Source organism: Mastigoproctus giganteus, chromosome 10 (assembly GCF_048544385.1).
Source record: "Mastigoproctus giganteus isolate SK-2022 chromosome 10, ASM4854438v1, whole genome shotgun sequence".
NCBI lineage: Eukaryota > Metazoa > Arthropoda > Arachnida > Uropygi > Thelyphonidae > Mastigoproctus > Mastigoproctus giganteus.
In genome coordinates this window covers 222724795-222742249 of record NC_143584.1, presented here as the reverse complement: position 1 = coordinate 222742249, position 17455 = coordinate 222724795, and the positions used below count along the sequence as shown (strand labels likewise).

Sequence of the window (17455 nt, the reverse complement as noted above, 5' to 3'; positions counted from 1 at the left end):
TATTTAATGATTTCTTTAATGCATAATGAATGTATACATTAAAAAATTCATTTTTGAATAAAAGAAATGCTAAAATCTTGTGTTTACAAAAAAAAATAAAAATACCAAAGGCTGATTTGCAGTACAAGCAATTGTGAATAATCTAATAAATGCAGAGTGATGTTTATTCTCATAATTTATTAATCCATTTGTTGGGTAAGAATTTAATTATTCAAAGCATAATTAGAGGAATGTTTTGAGTAAGAAAAAAAATGGTGGGTAAGATTTAGGAAAGTGAAAATCAACATACTAAATTTATGCTGATCTGTGAAAATAGGCCTATTCTTTCTTTTCGTGATAAAGGCAAACTCAAGGACAACTTGTCGTTCTATTTTTTTTTATGTTGAATTTGATACATTAGTAATGGCAAATGATGCAAGAAAGCAAGCTTATAAAGTATCAGCTTAAAAAAAAAGCTCTCTCACATCACTTTCCATTCCCTCGAAAATGTTTGACTAGTACTTCCTTGAATTTATCCAAACTATCCCACTTCCACAACAACTGATGGAAGTTTGTACCAACAATCACCTGCCTATTGGCTGAAGGCTAACTTCTGCATCCTGGCAACCATACTTCCTCAATTTGAATTTATGCCTCCAAGAAAGAGAAAGAATCCCATCAGCACTGAGCTTGTTCAATCCATTAAAGGCATTAAACACCTCAATCAGATCTCCTCACAGGAGCCTAGTCTCCACTGCAATTTACAGAATTGAAGCCTTTCTTAGTAAGGCCACCCTTTTGTTCCACTCACATCAATCTTGTGCACTTCTGTGCACCTGTTCCAGCAGATTTACATCCTTCCTAAAATGAGGCCTCCAGACCCATATGCAGTACTCAAGATACAGCCTAACAATTTCCTTGTACAATGGAATAATCACCTCCTTATTCCTGCAAGCAAAATTCCTTGTATACCATTGGCAAATGCCATGAGCTGTTGTGGCTGCCTGTCTGCACTGCTCAGAGAACTTCGTATATGAGGGCATAGTTACCCCAGGTCTTTTTCATTTCAAACTAACTTTAGTGTAGTACTACACAGCTGGTGCATTAATCTAGATTACTACTACCCATATGCAGTACCTTGCATTTGTCAATATTAAATTTCAACTGCATTTCTCAGCCCATCAGCCTAATTTTTCTAGATCTTGTTGCAGTAGCTTATTTTGATTATTATCATTAATCACCTTGTTATCTTCTGTATCATCTGCAGACTTAGACATTAAGCCTGACACTGCTCTTCATCAATATCATTAATAAATACAGAAAAATACATGGGTCCTGCACTGAACCCTGGGCCTCCACTAATAATATTAGTCCATGAAGAGCAGTGCCCATTAATACCATGCTGTCTTCTCCCACTCCCATATCTCCACAGCAGTAACTTGCCCTTAATGCCACACTGCTCCAATTGTACAGCAGTCTTTTATGTGCAACAGTATCAAAAGCTTAACTGAAATTAGCAAAGGCACATGATGCAAGAAAGCAAGCTTATATAGCATCAGCCAAAAAAACCACACACACCCTTCTCATTTCACCCATCCACTCCCTCCAAATGAGTCTGTCTAGTTCTGCCTTGAATCTATTTAAGCTACCAACTTCTACGACAGACAAAAGTTTGTTCCAGCAATCAACCACCCGCTGGCTAAAGGCAAACTTCCGCACATCTAATCTACAACTGTCTTTCCTCAATTTGAATTTATGCCCTCTCAGGTGATTATTCTGAGCAAGGGGAAGAATCCCATCACCATTGAACATGCTCAAACCATTCAAGCTTTATACACCTCAATCCAAGTATATGAGATAAAAATTATTTTTCGCAGCCAGTTCCTTTGTTACTGCATCATAGTATCCAATCAGATTGATCAGAAAGATCATTCCTTAACAAATCCATGTTGTAATTGTTGAAATTGAAATTGAATAACCAGTGATTCCATTAATTTCCCTGGAAAAGAAGCTAAGCTAACAGGTAATTACTCATGTCACCTTTTGATCCTCCATTGTGAATTTGGGATACATTTACACATCTCCAATCCATGGGGATCTCTCCCCTGAATCCAAAGATGATCTCATAATTATGGCTAAGGGTTTGCTTACTTCCTTTGCTGCCTCCCTTAATATAAATGGATAGATCCCATCTACTCCAGGCACTTTTTTATGTTAAGCTTCAACATAAAAACTTATCACAATATCATTTAGCTCCCTGTTAGTTTGTTAAATCTCTGGCATTCCCTTCCCTAAAGTATTCTCATGTGTGAATATAGATGCAAAATACTTATTTCAGCAACCTAAGCAGGATCATAAACAAGTAAACCATCAATATCAAGTGTACCACTGTGATTCAATCCCTTCTTCTACTGTTAACACAAGTAATGAAGTCTTTGCTGCTTTTTTTTTTTTTTTTTTTTTTTGCATTCTTTGCCAGATTTATTGTAATCTGCCTTTGCCTGCCTAATCTCCTTTGTGAGTTGATCGTAGACTAGTTGATATTTACCATAGGCTTCTATGCCACCTGATAATTTATATGCATTCCATGCAGTTTTCTTCTTTGCCATGAATCTCATTAGTTCATCTGACATCCATTTAGGCCTAAACCCTGAACAGTTTTTCTTAGTTTGTATGAAAAGCCTATTAGCTTCTACATTTACTGCCCTGAATGCTTTCTATTTAGAATTTGCTCTTGGTAACATTATCAGCTGGTCCCACTGCACAGAATATAAAAACTGCATGAGACCACTGTAGATCAAAATTGAGAGTAGGAGTGTGTTATAGGCCTAATGACTCTGATGAGTATAATAAGGAACTGTACAGAGAAATAGAGTGGGCCAGTAAATCAGAGTGTCTTATAATGGGGGATTTTAATTTCCCAAACATTGACTGGAATTTGTGGGTTGGTCACTCACAACACTAGCAAAGCTTTTGTGGATTTATTGGATGATTGTTTTTCTACAGCAGCATGTTCGGGAGGCAACAAGAGGGAGTAATACTCTTGATCTGATTATCAGTAGTGATTCTTCATGCATCAAGAATCTGCAGATAAAGGAACCACTAGGTGGCAGTGATCACAGTGTGCTGAAGTGGGATTTACTCAAAGAGGTAACTACCATCAGGGGTAAAGGGAAGGGTTTTCGCTTTCTTAAAGGTGACTATGGAGGTCTGAGACAGTATTTAAATTCTATATGGTGAAAATAACTGATGATGTTACCAACAGCAAATTCAAAATGGGAAGCATTCAAAAAATAAATCTTGGAAGCTACTAGGTTGTTTGTTTGTTATTTGGTTTTTAGGAGCATTAGCAACTAAGGCCATATTGCTCCAGGATATGCGGTGGTCATTCCCTGACCTTTCCACATCTTCCGTATTTGGTGGTGACGGGCTCAAACCAAGCTACTAGGCTTTTCATACCAACAAAGAAATATTGTTCAAGAATTAGGCCTAAATGGATGTCAGATCAACTAATTAGACATGTGACAGAGAAGAAAAATGCATGGGATACATATAAATTTACACATGACACAAGCCTATGATAGATATAAGCTGGTCTGTAACCAAGTTACAAAGGAGGTTAGGCAGGCAAAGGCAGATTACAAGAAATCTTTGGCAAAGGATGCAAAGAAAAACAGCAAAGAGTTCTTTACTTATGTAAACTCTAGAAGGAAGGGGATGAATCAGATTGGTCCACTTGATATCGATGGTTCAACTGTTGATGATCCTGCTCAGGTAGCTAACAAACTAAATGAATATTTTGCATCGATATTCACACATGAGGAGTTATTCAGGGAGAGTAATGTCAGAGATGTATTCAACTCTGGCAGTAAGCTAGATAATCTTGTAATAATTGAGTGTAAAGTGGAGGAGAAATAGTTGAAGATAAACACAAGAAAGGCACCTGGGATGGATGGAATCTACCCAGTTATATTAAAGGAGGCGGAAAAGGAAGTAAGCAAACCCTTAACCATAATTATGAAAGTTTTCCTGGACTCAGGGGAGCTACCCATGGACTGGAGATGTGCAAATGTGACCCCAATCCACAAAGGAGGATAAAAGGGAGACACAGGTAATTACAGACCTGTTAGTTTAACTTCTGTTCCAGGGAAATTAATGGAGGCACTGGTTAAAGAAGCATTGCAGGATCATCTAGACAAGACTTCAATTATAGCTCCGACACAGCATAGGTTTGTTAAGGGGAAGTCTTGCCTGACTACTATGTTTGGATACTATGTAGTCCACAAAGGAACAGGATACAAAGAATAACTTTGATATCACATATTTGGATCTTAGAAAAGCCTTTGGATACTGCTGCACAAATTGGGGCAGTGTGGCATTAGAGACAAATTGCTGCTATGGATAAAGGGATGGTTGAGTGGAAGAAGACAGAGAGTGGTAATCAATGGAGACTGCTCTTCGTGGACTAATGTTATAGTGGAGTTTCTGATATTGATGATGTTATATCAGGCTTAATGTCCAAGTTTTCAGATGATACAAATGTTGGCAGGGTTGTTAATGACACTAATGACAGTACACTGCTGCAACAGGATCTAGAAAAGTTGAGTACATGGGCTGTGAGGTGGCAAATGAAGTTTAACATTGACAAATGTAAAGTACTACATATGGGAAGCAGTAATCCCAGAGTAACATATCAACTCTGTGGTACCACACTGACAGTGGTAGAGAATGAAAAGGACCTGGGGGTAATTGTGCAGGCAGATATGAAGTTTTCTGAGCAGTGCAGATGGTCTGCAAGAGTAGCTCATGGTGTCTTGTCAATGATATACAGGAATTTTTCTAGAAGATATAAGGAGGTGATTATCCCCTTGTATAAGGCAATGGTCAGGCCACACCTTGAATACTGTATACATGTCTGGAGGCCTCATTTTAAGAAGGATGTAGAGCTGTTGGAATGAGTACAGAGAAGGGCAACAAGATTAGTGAATGGAACAAAGGGTTGCTCTTATGAAGAAGGGCTTAAGTTTTGCAAATTACAGTGTCTGGAGACTAGGCACCTGCGAGGTGATCTGATTGAGGTGTATAAAGTCTTGAATGGTTTGAGCATGCTCAATGCTGATGGGATTCTTCCTCTTGCTCAGAATAATTGCCTGAGAGGGCATAAATTCAAATTGAGGAAAGATGGTTATAGGATAGATGTGTGGAAGTTTGCCTTTAGCCAGCGGGTGGTTTATTGCTGTAACAAACTTTCATCTGGAGAAGTTGATAGCTTAAATTGATTCAAGGCAGAACTTGACAAACATTTGGAGCAAGTGGATGGGTGAAATAATGGTTTTTTTTTTTTTTTTTTTGGCTGATGCTATATAAGCGCCTTTGCTAATGCTAATCAGCACTCTGTGATCACTGACACCTAGTGGATCTTTTTTCCTGCATATTCTTAATGCATGAAAAATCACTGCTGATAATCATATCAAGGGTATTGCTTCCTCTTGTTTACTGTTTAATACGCTGTTGTAGAAAACATATCTACAAAAGTCTTGCTAGTATGTGAGTGAACAATCCACAAATTCCAGTCAATATCTGTAAAGTTAAAATCTCCCATTATAGGACTTTGATTTACTTGTCCACTCTATTTCTCAGAACAGCTGTTTGTTATACTCATCACAGTCATTAGGCCTATAACACTCTTACTCTCATTATATATAACAACTAACAGAAAATATCACCTCTAAAGAGCTGATAATGGTGGCAAAACTACTATAAGAGAAATGTAAATCTTATGAAGGACAAAAATTCCCCATTTGGGATACGATCATCACATATAATATACCAAGGTGCATGTGGAGGTGTTTTAATCTAATGACATGAGACACTCAGTCAAACACAAGAACATTTATTCATTCAGTTAAGTTTGCAATTACTGAATGAATCAGTTTGCCTTTCAGTTTAGAAATAACAAAGGATTTTTATCCAGTCAATTTTCATTATATTTGCAATATGCTTGAAGTCTCTTTTAAGCTGAAAATATCAAAAGAATATTATATAAATATTAAAACTGATCATTTCACTATAAACTGACTTCTGAATTCAGAAAAACTTTCATAATAAAACAGAACAACTTGAAATTATTTCACATTATGAAAAAGAATATACAAAATAAAACTACACAAATCAGAATGTTTAAAAAAGAACTAAAGTTGCACAGATTCAAATACAGATTGTAGTCAACTAATACTTTGATATTAAGAATTTATTTAATAATTTTCTTAAATCAGATAGATATTACATTAATACATACTTTCAGGGTAGCTCCATTAGGACCAACAAGACGGTGTCGCCGTTTAATAAAACGCTCTTTCTTTCTAACAAGTGTTCCTATTTTAATAATATCACAACCTATATCATCATTTAGGATTTTAATAGCCTACAAAGAACAAAAACGTACTAGTTAAAACTGCAAGCTAAGATAACTTATTTATATATCAAATTTATATCAGCAGTCAACAAATTTTAATGTGGCTCTTGTCAGGTTGAACTACATGGATAATGCCAATGTATAAAGAGTGAAAAAAAAAAAAAAAATTGATTGGCTTTATTTATTTTTTACAAAAAAGCTTTTGTAAATTATTTCCGCAATAAAAAAATAAGAAATAATGTAAAAAATTATTAAAAGCAAATATTTTGGCCTACAAAGAAAAATATACCTTAAATGTAAAAATATTTTTTTGAAATGATTAAGTAAGCTAAATACTGATGGTAACCTCCACTAGCTCAGACTACACACACATGAAGGAGAATAAATTCAAAATGAGGAAGGATGGTTGAAGGAGCATTGTATGAAAATTTGCTTTCAGCCAATGGGCATTTGACTGTTGGAAAAAAAAATTCCTAGTGTTGTGGAAGTGGGCAGTTCGAATAAATTCAAGGAAGAACTAGACAAACTATTAGAAGGGATGGACAGTGATATGGATATTTTTGCCAATGCTGCATAACCTTGTTTTCCTGCAACATTTGCCACTACTAATAATAACATATTTTAGGAATAACTGGAATACAGCCATAGAATGTGCTAATACCAAATATTATACCATAATGCCATAATCAAGAAATACATTAAATTTCTTTCCCTTTCCTCTAAATGATACTTTTTTTTTTGGAGTGGGGGAGTCCAGTGTAGTCTATAGCACTGCCAATTTACTAACATATTTGCCAACCTTGTAATGTTATGAAAATTTTCACAGTTAATTCTATTATTACTTTTAGTTTACCATTAAGTGATCAGACATTTCAGATGTCACATAACAGGATACCCAACTGATTACAGATGGAGAGTCAAAAATAGCCATGTACATATCTAAAAGTGTATAAAAAGTTAATGTAGAGGTTACTAATACTCGACTGCAATAATAAAATAAAAAACTGAGGTTCACACAGAGTGCAAAAGTAACAAACATAATGATGACAAAACAGCAACAATACCAACAAAAAATTTCTAACTTTGACATTACAAGGTAAGAAATTTAATATGCTAACCTTCAAATAATTTCAATATTGATTTATTACTTTTCCCTATGTGCTTTGCTACTTTCTTTTATGGGGGGGAGGCTATTTTCTATTCTTGGGTATTCCAGATCTCATGTACTTAACTTGAATTATTAGAGAATATTATTATAATTATATTATTATATTCATGCCACAATTATCATTTCATTGATGAAAGTGAGCATAATCTTCTTGCTTATGGCCACACGCTAGCAGAAAAAGTTCTGTGTTGTAACCTCACATCACAGAGAACTGTCCAGGTCTGTGGTACATAAAATTGTTTTAAGGAAACTGGACGCACTTCAGGGAAATGCCAATATCTAATTACACACAAGTAGCAATGGTTGTGGATCCCATTTTGAAGTGTCTTTCTATCACAGAGAGAGAGAGAGAGGGGGGGGGATTTTTCTGAGAAAACTGCTAAATCACATGCTCTTAGCCAAATATTTGTGATGCATATTCTCAAAAGGCACAAGTTCTATCGCTACAAAATTAGGTTTGTTCAAAACTCCACCTATTCAACTAAGATCAATCCTCACCAGACCTTCCTATGGAGTTACCTAAGAACAGTTACACACTGGGATAGGTTTAGAATCAGTTGGCATACTTCAAGAGGAATTTAAGATCACGACACACAGGCTAGATGTAGTTTGTATTTCTTGACTAAATCAAATATGCATATACATCCATGAATAAGGTGATCATGCTGAACAGATTTTTTTTAAATGACAACCAATTTCGTTAATGGTGAATTAATTATCGGTTTATACATTTAACTTTTTTTTTTATATTGTAAAACTGCAGCATCATTTTAGATGACAAAATCAAGCAATTATTATATAAATACTGTTTATAAGTAGTTATATGTTATCTCACCTGTTCATAAGGTACACTCCGAGATAAAAGCTTTATCATATCTCTTGCCTTGATTATGATGTACGGATCCCACGTTTTTCTAGTGGTTGCCACAGTCATAGTGCCCTCAATAACATCAAGTTCAGCCTTAATTTGCTAGAATAATAGAAAATATATTAATCATTTTACAATTTCTTTTTTGTTAAGTGTTTGAAATGACTATTAAAAACATTTTGTATGCAAGATTGTTGCTTGAAAATAATTTAGCAAAACTAAAAACTTCAGAAACCTCTTTTTAACTGAAATTCACTATCAAATTTCAGTTAAAAAATATAAACCTAGGAAACTAAATTTGTATCAAAGTATTAAAAAGGCTCATATCTGATTCAACAGTGAATGAACAACAAGTTCACAAAAGTTAATAAAATTAGAGCAAGTCAAACAGTCATTGCTGAGATATGAAAAATAAAATACATATTATCTAGAATTCAAAAAATACAAGAAAGATTTGGATTCAATATATAATAATAATTTATTGTGATAATTTAGGACAATAATTTATTGCCATAATAATCTATTAAAGGATCCAACATCCTGATATCTGCACACCCTCTCATTGTCAGAATATGAAATAGCCCAGGTGAGGCATTACCATAGGAAAAGCAGACAATATCAATGACTTTACAAGCGGCAATGATCATAGATGTTCACGTAGCAAGAGCAACATTCTGGGCAGTAGCAGAGTTCGTGGGCAGTCAGTGGCTGAACAAAGCCAGCAGTAAGGACAAATCTAGACAAAAGATACTCCACGACCAAGTTTCAAGATATCTAACTTGTCACATATACAAATCACGGAGGTATCACTGTAAACAATCACCAAAACTTTCAGCACCAGATGGTGGGAATACATTTCTAGTAGCATAACAGAAAAGAGCTTAAGATAATGGGATTGCTTCAGCTATAATAGCAATCTGCCACTTGTGAGTGGAACAGAAAAATCCATTTACTGTGACAAACGATGCTAGAAATTAGCCTATACAGCATCAGCCAAAAAAAACCCAACACTTCCTATGTCCATCCCATCTAACAGTTTATCTAGTTCTTCCTTGAATTTATTCAAACTATCCATCTCTAATACATCAGATGGGAATTTCTTCCAACAATCAACCACCCTCTAGCTGAAGGAAAATTTACGCACATCCAATCTGCAAACCATCCTTCCTCAATTTGAATTTATGTCCCTCATATGTGCAGTCTAGGCTAAAGGAAGGATTCTTTCAGTATTAAGCTTAATTAATCCATTCAAGAACTTAAACACTTCAATAATATCTCCTTGCTGGTGCCTAGTTTCCAGATACTGCAAGTTACAAGACTGATTGAAATATTTCCTGGTTTATGATGAAACGTTTTGCAATTAATTCAGCCCTCGAGAAATTGTGCAAGATTTGTAGTTGTTGTTGTTTGGTTTTTAGGAGCATTAGCAACTAAGGCCATATTGCTCTGGGGATATGCGGTGGTCATTCCCTGAAATTCCGCATTCTCCATATTTGGTGGTCACGGGCTCAAACCCCGGTCTAATCAAGAAGCATGTGCTACACACTGCTGCTCCTGCCCATCTGGCTACAGAGGCGCCAAAGATTTGTAGGGTGTAATTTTTTTTTCAGTATGGCTAGTGCTTGTTAACAGGTGGAATTATTTTTACAGAGTTTAGATAAATAGGAGGTTCAAGAATATTTGCTGATGCTATTGTGGCAAGTTTTAGGTGAGTTGGAAAACTCTCAGTTTGGGAAGATACACAGACTAATAATTTAATGATAGCCATAAGCAGAGGTGGTATTGATTCTTGCATTGCTTCTATTTTGTCAGAATATGAAATAGCCCAAGATGGACCTATAAGAAACAGCTAAAATCTAACAGGTGAGGCATTACCATAGGAAAAGCAGACAATATCAATGACTTTACAAGCGGCAATGATCATAGATGTTCACGTAGCAAGAGCAACATTCTGGGCAGTAGCAGAGTTCGTGGGCAGTCAGTGGCTGAACAAAGCCAGCAATAAGGACAAATCTAGACAAAAGATACTCCACGACCAAGTTTCAAGATATCTAACTTGTCACATATACAAATCACGGAGGTATCACTGTAAACAATCACCAAAACTTTCAGCACCAGATGGTGGGAATACATTTCTAGTAGCATAACAGAAAAGAGCTTAAGATAATGGGATTGCTTCAGCTATAATAGCAATCTGCCACTTGTGAGTGGAACAGAAAAATCCATTTACTGTGACATGTAGTAACCTTGAAAAGTGCAGGGCAGGGATTATAAAGCCTGTTGAGGGCTCACATGGGACTAGCAATCATATAGGTGGCATAAGAGTTACTAAAAACACAGCTAGGAGTTTAGTAAATAAATTTCATGAGTATGAAATATTGGTTAAATAATTAAAAAATAAAAAAAGTAAACTGCAGCCATTATCAACCGACTGTAGGATGTAAGCCTCCTGAACAATTCATATTGAGGGAAAATGGACCATAATCTGCCATGCTGGTCCAGTGCGGGTTGGCAAATTGCCTGTATTTAGCAGTCAGGGGCTTGAACCCAGGTCTACTCAAGGAGCCTGTGCTACTGCACTCCTGTTCTTGACCACTCAGCTATGGATCATCATCAGCCATTTTCAATCCACTGCAGGATGAAGGCCTCTCCAGCAACTTTCCAGTTCCTTCTGTTTTGAGCACTGGCCATCCATTTACTACCCAAAAACTCGTGAATTTCATCTATCCATCTCCGCCTTTGTCTTCCAGGTTTTCTTCTAGCTCTTCTTGGGTACCATTCTGTTATTTTCTTAGTCCATCTGTCAACATGTCTTCGAGCTATATGTCCTGCCCAAGACCATTTTAGTTCTTTAGTTTTGATTAGCATGTGCTTTACTTGAGTTTGCTGCCTAATCCATGTGTTTCTCTTCTTATCTAACAGTCTGATTCCCAATATAATTCGTTCCATTCTTCGCTATGTAGTTCTCAGCTTCTCTTCCATTCTTTTGGTGAGTGCCCAAGTTTCACTTCCATAAGTCATGGTGAGGAGTATACATTGGTTCATTATTTTACGTTTCAGACAAACTGGGATATTGCTCTTCAGTATGTGACTATATTTCCTGAATGCTAACCATCCAAAATTTATTCTTCTCTTGACTTCCAGCCATTTATCATTATTACAGCTAATAACTTGTCCCAGATAAGTATATGACTCCACCTTTTCAATTACTGCTCCTTCAATCATTATTTCCCTTTCTGTGGCATACTTGTTCATCATTACTTTTGTTTTAGCCATATTCATCTTTAGTCCAAAATCCTTACTAACTGTGCATAACTGATTAAGATTTTCCTCTAATTCTTTGGGATCGTGGCTTATGACCACAATGTCATCTGCAAATCGTAAATGGTTTAGGTACTCTCCGTTCACATTGACTCCTTTCTGCGACCAGTCTAATCTTCTGCAAGCTTCCTCAAGGGCAGCAGTAAACAGCTTCGGAGATATTGTGTCTCCTTGTCGAACTCCTTTCTCGATTTTAAATTTCCTACTGTCTTTGTCTAGTCTAATAAAGGAGGTAGCACTCTCATATATTTTCTTCAAAATCATAATATATGGGGTATCTATGCCTTGTCTTTCCAGTGCCCGAAACATTGCCTTATGCTGTATGGAGTCAAATGCCTTTTCATAATCCACAAATGACAGGCATAATGGTGTTTTATATTCATTTGCTTTCTCCATTAGCTGTGATATTACGTGAAGGTGATCCATAGTTGAGAATCCTGTCCTAAAGCCAGCTTGCTCTTTCGGTTGATTCTCATCAAGTATTCTTTCTAATCTGTTAGTAATGATCCTTGTGAACAACTTGTAGATGTGGGATAACAAGCTAATTGGTCTATAATTTTCGATTTCTGATTTATCTCCTTTCTTATGCAGCAAAACTATGATTGCATTATTCCACTGCTTAGGCGTCACACCTTTTCTAATGCACTTTGTGAAGAGCCTTGCCAGTTTTTGTGTTATGTCTCTTCCTCCCAATTTTAACAACTCTACAGTAACTTCATCTTCTCCCGGGGCTTTCTGAATCTTCATTTTCTTCAATGCATGTTCTACCTCATCAGGAAGAATATCGGGTATGTCGTATGTGTTGCTACTTTGCAATCCATCTTCCCCACTGCTGGCATCATTCCCCTGCTCCTTGTATAATTCTCTACAGTAGTCTTATGCTATTTGAATTATGCCTTCTCTGCTGTTTATAAGTACGCCATCGCTATTCTTCAGTTTCAGTATCATTTTTCTTTCTGTGTTACTGCTCATGGCTGCTGATTTAAATCCTCTGTTTTCCCTTAATGTTTGTTCTACTTTTCTTGTGTTAAATCTTCTTATGTCCTCTCTGAGTCTCTTTCTAATGGCTTTGCATAACTCAGTATACTCAATTTTCTCCCTGTCAGTGTTTTTCTTGCTCTTCATTTGTCGTCTTCGGTTCATCATGACAAGTGTTTCTTGACTTTTTTTTCTTCTTTAGATTTCTTTTTCCCTATAGGTTTCTTGGGCTTTATCATCGGCTATGGATGCAGAATTTAAATATGGTGATTGATTATAAAGTGCACAGAAAGGACAGGCATTATGATGGGGGGGGGGATAGTTTTGGTTAAGAAGCACACAGATGCTAAAAAAGCATGATTCACTAACAACCAGTAGACACTACTTGCTAGTGAAACAGTCTGATGTGAAATAAACACTGGGTTTGGTTTGGATTTTATTGGCGCATCAGCAACTTAGGCTATAATGTGCCAAAACCAGGTCATAAAAGAATAACAATTAAAATTTCAGTGATCTTAATAATTAGGTCACAAATATATAATGATTAAGGTATAACAATATATAAAATATACCAAAAACCTATAAAATATAACAGTAAAGGTATAACAATATAAACACTGGGAACAAAAAAATTAGTTAGACCATGTTATAAGCCACATGACTACAAGTATAATGAACAACTATACAAGCATATACTCATACAGTGGCCAGAAAATTAGAATGTCTTACCATGGGGGATTTTAACTTTTCACCTATCAACTGGAATTCATGAGTAGACAGCTCACTTGTTTCTTGATTTGCTATATGGATGCTTTTTACCCCAATACCTTAGAAGGGCAGCAAAATAAAGCAATATTCTTGATTATCAACAGTGATTAATCATGTATTAAAAATGAATCTTTAAGTGGCAGTGATCATAGCATATTGATGTGTAATTTATTCAAATAACTCCTGGCAAGGGTAAAGAGAATGGATTTTGTTTTTGCAAAGGTGATTATAAAGATCGCAAAATCTTTCAAGCCCAACTGATGTTAAAAAGTGCAAATTCCAAATGGGAAATGTTCAGAGGTAATCTATGTTGTTGTTGTTGTTGCTGATACTAGAGATTTTACAGCACAACAGCAGCTAAAAGCCATTTTGGACAGATATTTAGAATGAACGGAGGGGTGAAATGGGAGAGTTTTTTTTTTTTTTTTGGCTGATGCTGCATAAGCTTGCTTTCTTGCATCATGTGCCTCTACTAATGCTAATGTGCCAAAGGTAATGAACAGGCCACTAAAAGTTTTATACTAATAAACAATATTGTTCAAGATTTAGACCAAAACAGATATCAGATGAACTGATAAGCTTAGTGGCCAAGAAGAAAAATGCAGGAGATGTTTATACATAGTCACTAAGGAAAATTATAATCTCTCAAAATCTGCCTCTAAAACTGGATATTGGATGAACTTATAAGCTAAGTGGCCAAGTAGAAAAATGCATGGATACTTACATGTTCTGAAAGAGCATTTTTAACTAATGGCCAGCACTCTCTTAAATATTTTTCTCTGTATATTGGAAACTTTGTGGAATATGCACTCTCTGCTAGTAGTCCATGGGGATTATCTTCCTTTGTAAAAGGCAATATTTTCATTGACCAGGCATCTTCATTATTTTTCACTTCTATAGTTGCCAAAATATTTTCATTCATTATATACACACAAAATTTCAAATATAATACTGTACACAGAATCAATAACTAGAGAAATATACAAACATAATAAAATAAAAAGTGTGTAATTAATAACATTTATAACTAATAAAAACAAAACTGTTGGAGGCATTTCTAAGAGCCCTTGTTTTGTAATCTCTTCCAGTTTGTCCTGCAGTCTCCCTATATCTTTGAAATACCAAGAAATTTCAGCTCTTTGAGTTTAATTTTGGGAATAAGAATCCTACAGAGCCAAATCTGAGGAATAAACAGAGAGTGGCAACCAAAAGCCATATTATCCTGACCAGAAACTGTCATGCATTCAGACTGATATGAGGAGGTCTGCTCAAGCATCAAGTGCAAGTTGACAATGTTTTTTTGACAATAATTAGATCATCCATGAAAAAGTTATTCACAGTAATACTGTCAATCATCATTTCTTAAAAAAAAAAAAAAAAAAAATTCTAGTCACACCAAAAAATGTGCAATGAAAATGTCTTATAAATGGGATACTAGAGATTGCTGCATCACACCACTTCTAATGCCAGTCTAAATGTGGCAGTTTCTGATCAAGAAACTGTAGCTGTAGTTTCTAATCTCTACATCTTCCAGACTTAGCCTCTGATTTCTTCCCAAAACATTAATTTCAAATGGCAGAATGTACTGAATAATGCTTCAATTTAATTTTGAAATTATCTCAAACACATTTCAAGGATCCTACACTCTTGGCAAAAATAAAGAGCACACAGTTTGCTAACACACAGACCTGATATTAAAAATTCACTGGCACTAAGTAAGGGCTTCACACATCTGAATGAACCTGACACACACCAGCTCTGAAATTTTGCCAACCCCTCCATCAGCCAGGCATGACAGAGTGGCTCTTTTTAGAAGATCAAAAGGGAATGATTTACAACAACAAATAAAGTCAAAACTAGTTTTACTTGTTGTTAGAAAGAGAAATTTCTAGGTGATAACTAAGAGGATCTGTGGCAATACTGTATATGCAGGAGCACTTCCACAATTTGTGGGAAAAAAAAAAAAAAAAAAAAGAACAGGAATAAATAGTGTTTCTAAGAATCATTAAGCTTTACTCCATCATATAGCAGCAAAAAAAAAAAAAAAAAAAAAATCCACATTATTTCATTATGGGATTAGCTTTAGGCCCCCCCCCCCTTTAGCTACTACCAATGACTGCTCCTGAATGTATGAGGATGCAAATATGCACATTGACAAAGTTCATATGCTTCCACAGCCCATGAATAACTGTGGAGTTAGTATGCAGGGCCATGGTGCTTAAAATTTAAAAGTACATACCTTTGTATTACTCTCATGGCTGCTGAATGATGGCCAGATTAGATTATGCAAGATTTCTAGTCTTGCATACTTTTGTTAGTGTTTGTGTGCAATGAAAAAAAAAAAAAAAAAATCGCTGTCATATGACAATTAACATAAAATTAAACGACCTCTAGCTGATTTAAATATTATGAAAAATCAATGTTCTAACGTAAAAAAAAAAAAAAAAACCGTTTATTTTGACACATGAAATTGACAAGATAAAAAGAATCATTTTTAAACGAAGCATTTCAATTTAAAAAAAAAAAAATACATATTCTTACTTAACTTTGGTAGCTTAATCAAGGCACACCTTAATTATTTTCATTACTGAGTTTTACTTTAGTAAATATCAAAACAGTGTACAATGAAACGAGAATAAAAAAAAAGATTTAATTCTAAGGAAACTTATTTAGTTGGTTGCACATTTGTGACATAAAATATCAAGTTTAACAATACGTTTATGCTACAAAATATCATGATTAAGTACATCTGTACATTAATAACTATATAAATCAACTAAATTCTACAAGAAAACACAGCTAAAACTAAAAAAAAAACGTAGAAAATAACATTACCCAAATCATCTGTTTCCGACTCGCCAGACGCCATGATTCGCTACCATGCTACACCCTCGTGGTCATTTATAAAGGTTGAAAGTAGAAACAATATCCCCAACCAAGTGATCAGGGACATTGTCAAAGCGGCTACTAGAATGTCAGTTCAAATCAGTGGGGTATTCGGGCCGGATGCACCGGTACTTTTTTTCTAAATGTCATAATAGAAAATCATTAAATTTATACACTTAATATTATGAAACAATAGCATAATCAAAGGGGAGGGAGAAATAATTTCGATTTTACCCATTGCTACTAAAAGTATATATTAATAGTCATCTTTAAAATTAATAGATTTCTTTAAAAATTTATTTAAAAACAAAAATATAAATTTCGCAATGAAACCTGAACGTTTCTTACTAAAGTACAATGTGTTCAATAAAGACATCCAACGAATGAGATATACTGTGATGCGTGCGAACGCTGCATTTTGATTCGCCATGAGCTGAGCTCTAGAACTGATTGTTCTATGAACCGTGAGGCTGAAGTCTGATTCAGTTACTGTACAGTCGATGTGGTGTGATCATATAGTCTTCTGGAGAACGAGCGTTCCGGTAGTATTTTTTTTTAGCAATACAACTCTGGTTCGAATCCGCCTCTGTGAAGAGCAGTGCCATTGCAAAAGGGCCAGATATGTGAATAGTGTAAGGTCGTATATATTGTAGTGTTGTGTTGTTCCTAGCCACTTAGCTATTGAGAAGCAGCGATCACCCGGAAAGCTGCTTTTGAGTTCCTGTAATATTAGGGGAAAGTGGGCCAGTCCCATTAGAGCTCATGCCGGCTCAATAAGAGACGCTGACCTACCTGAGGTTTGCCAAAATGTGGGCTAGATTCCTCTGGGGGGGGGTTCCATTCCAAAGGAGGAAAAAACTTTCCCGTGGCATTCTAAAAAAAGAGAGAAAGATCAAGATCCGGCATACAAACTCTTGAATTGTGTCCTAATATAATTCATACCTAAAAGTCCTCATTGTTCTTTACGGGATTCAGACAAGACTAGTAGTAAAGGAGTTAAATATCTCACTCGACTATGACTACCTTGCTCTTCGACCTACACTCCCGTTATCCAGAAGATACAAGCAAATGC

General features: G+C 35.6%; 1 protein-coding gene across 1 annotated transcript in view; it reads right to left on the bottom strand.

The window, feature by feature from the left end:
• Positions 1-16386, bottom strand: part of dbe (KRR1 small subunit processome component homolog dbe) — a 48262-nt gene extending 31876 nt beyond the window's left edge. The window contains exons 1-4 of the mRNA XM_090383293.1: positions 16333-16386; positions 14222-14391; positions 8398-8532; positions 6278-6403 (exon numbers count right to left, since the gene is read on the bottom strand). Of these exons, the coding sequence (XP_090239419.1) occupies positions 6278-6403; positions 8398-8532; positions 14222-14391; positions 16333-16366 (465 nt within the window). The 5' untranslated portion in view covers positions 16367-16386. The remainder of the gene's footprint in view (positions 1-6277; positions 6404-8397; positions 8533-14221; positions 14392-16332) is intronic.
• Between the last annotated feature and the right edge of the window lie 1069 nt (positions 16387-17455).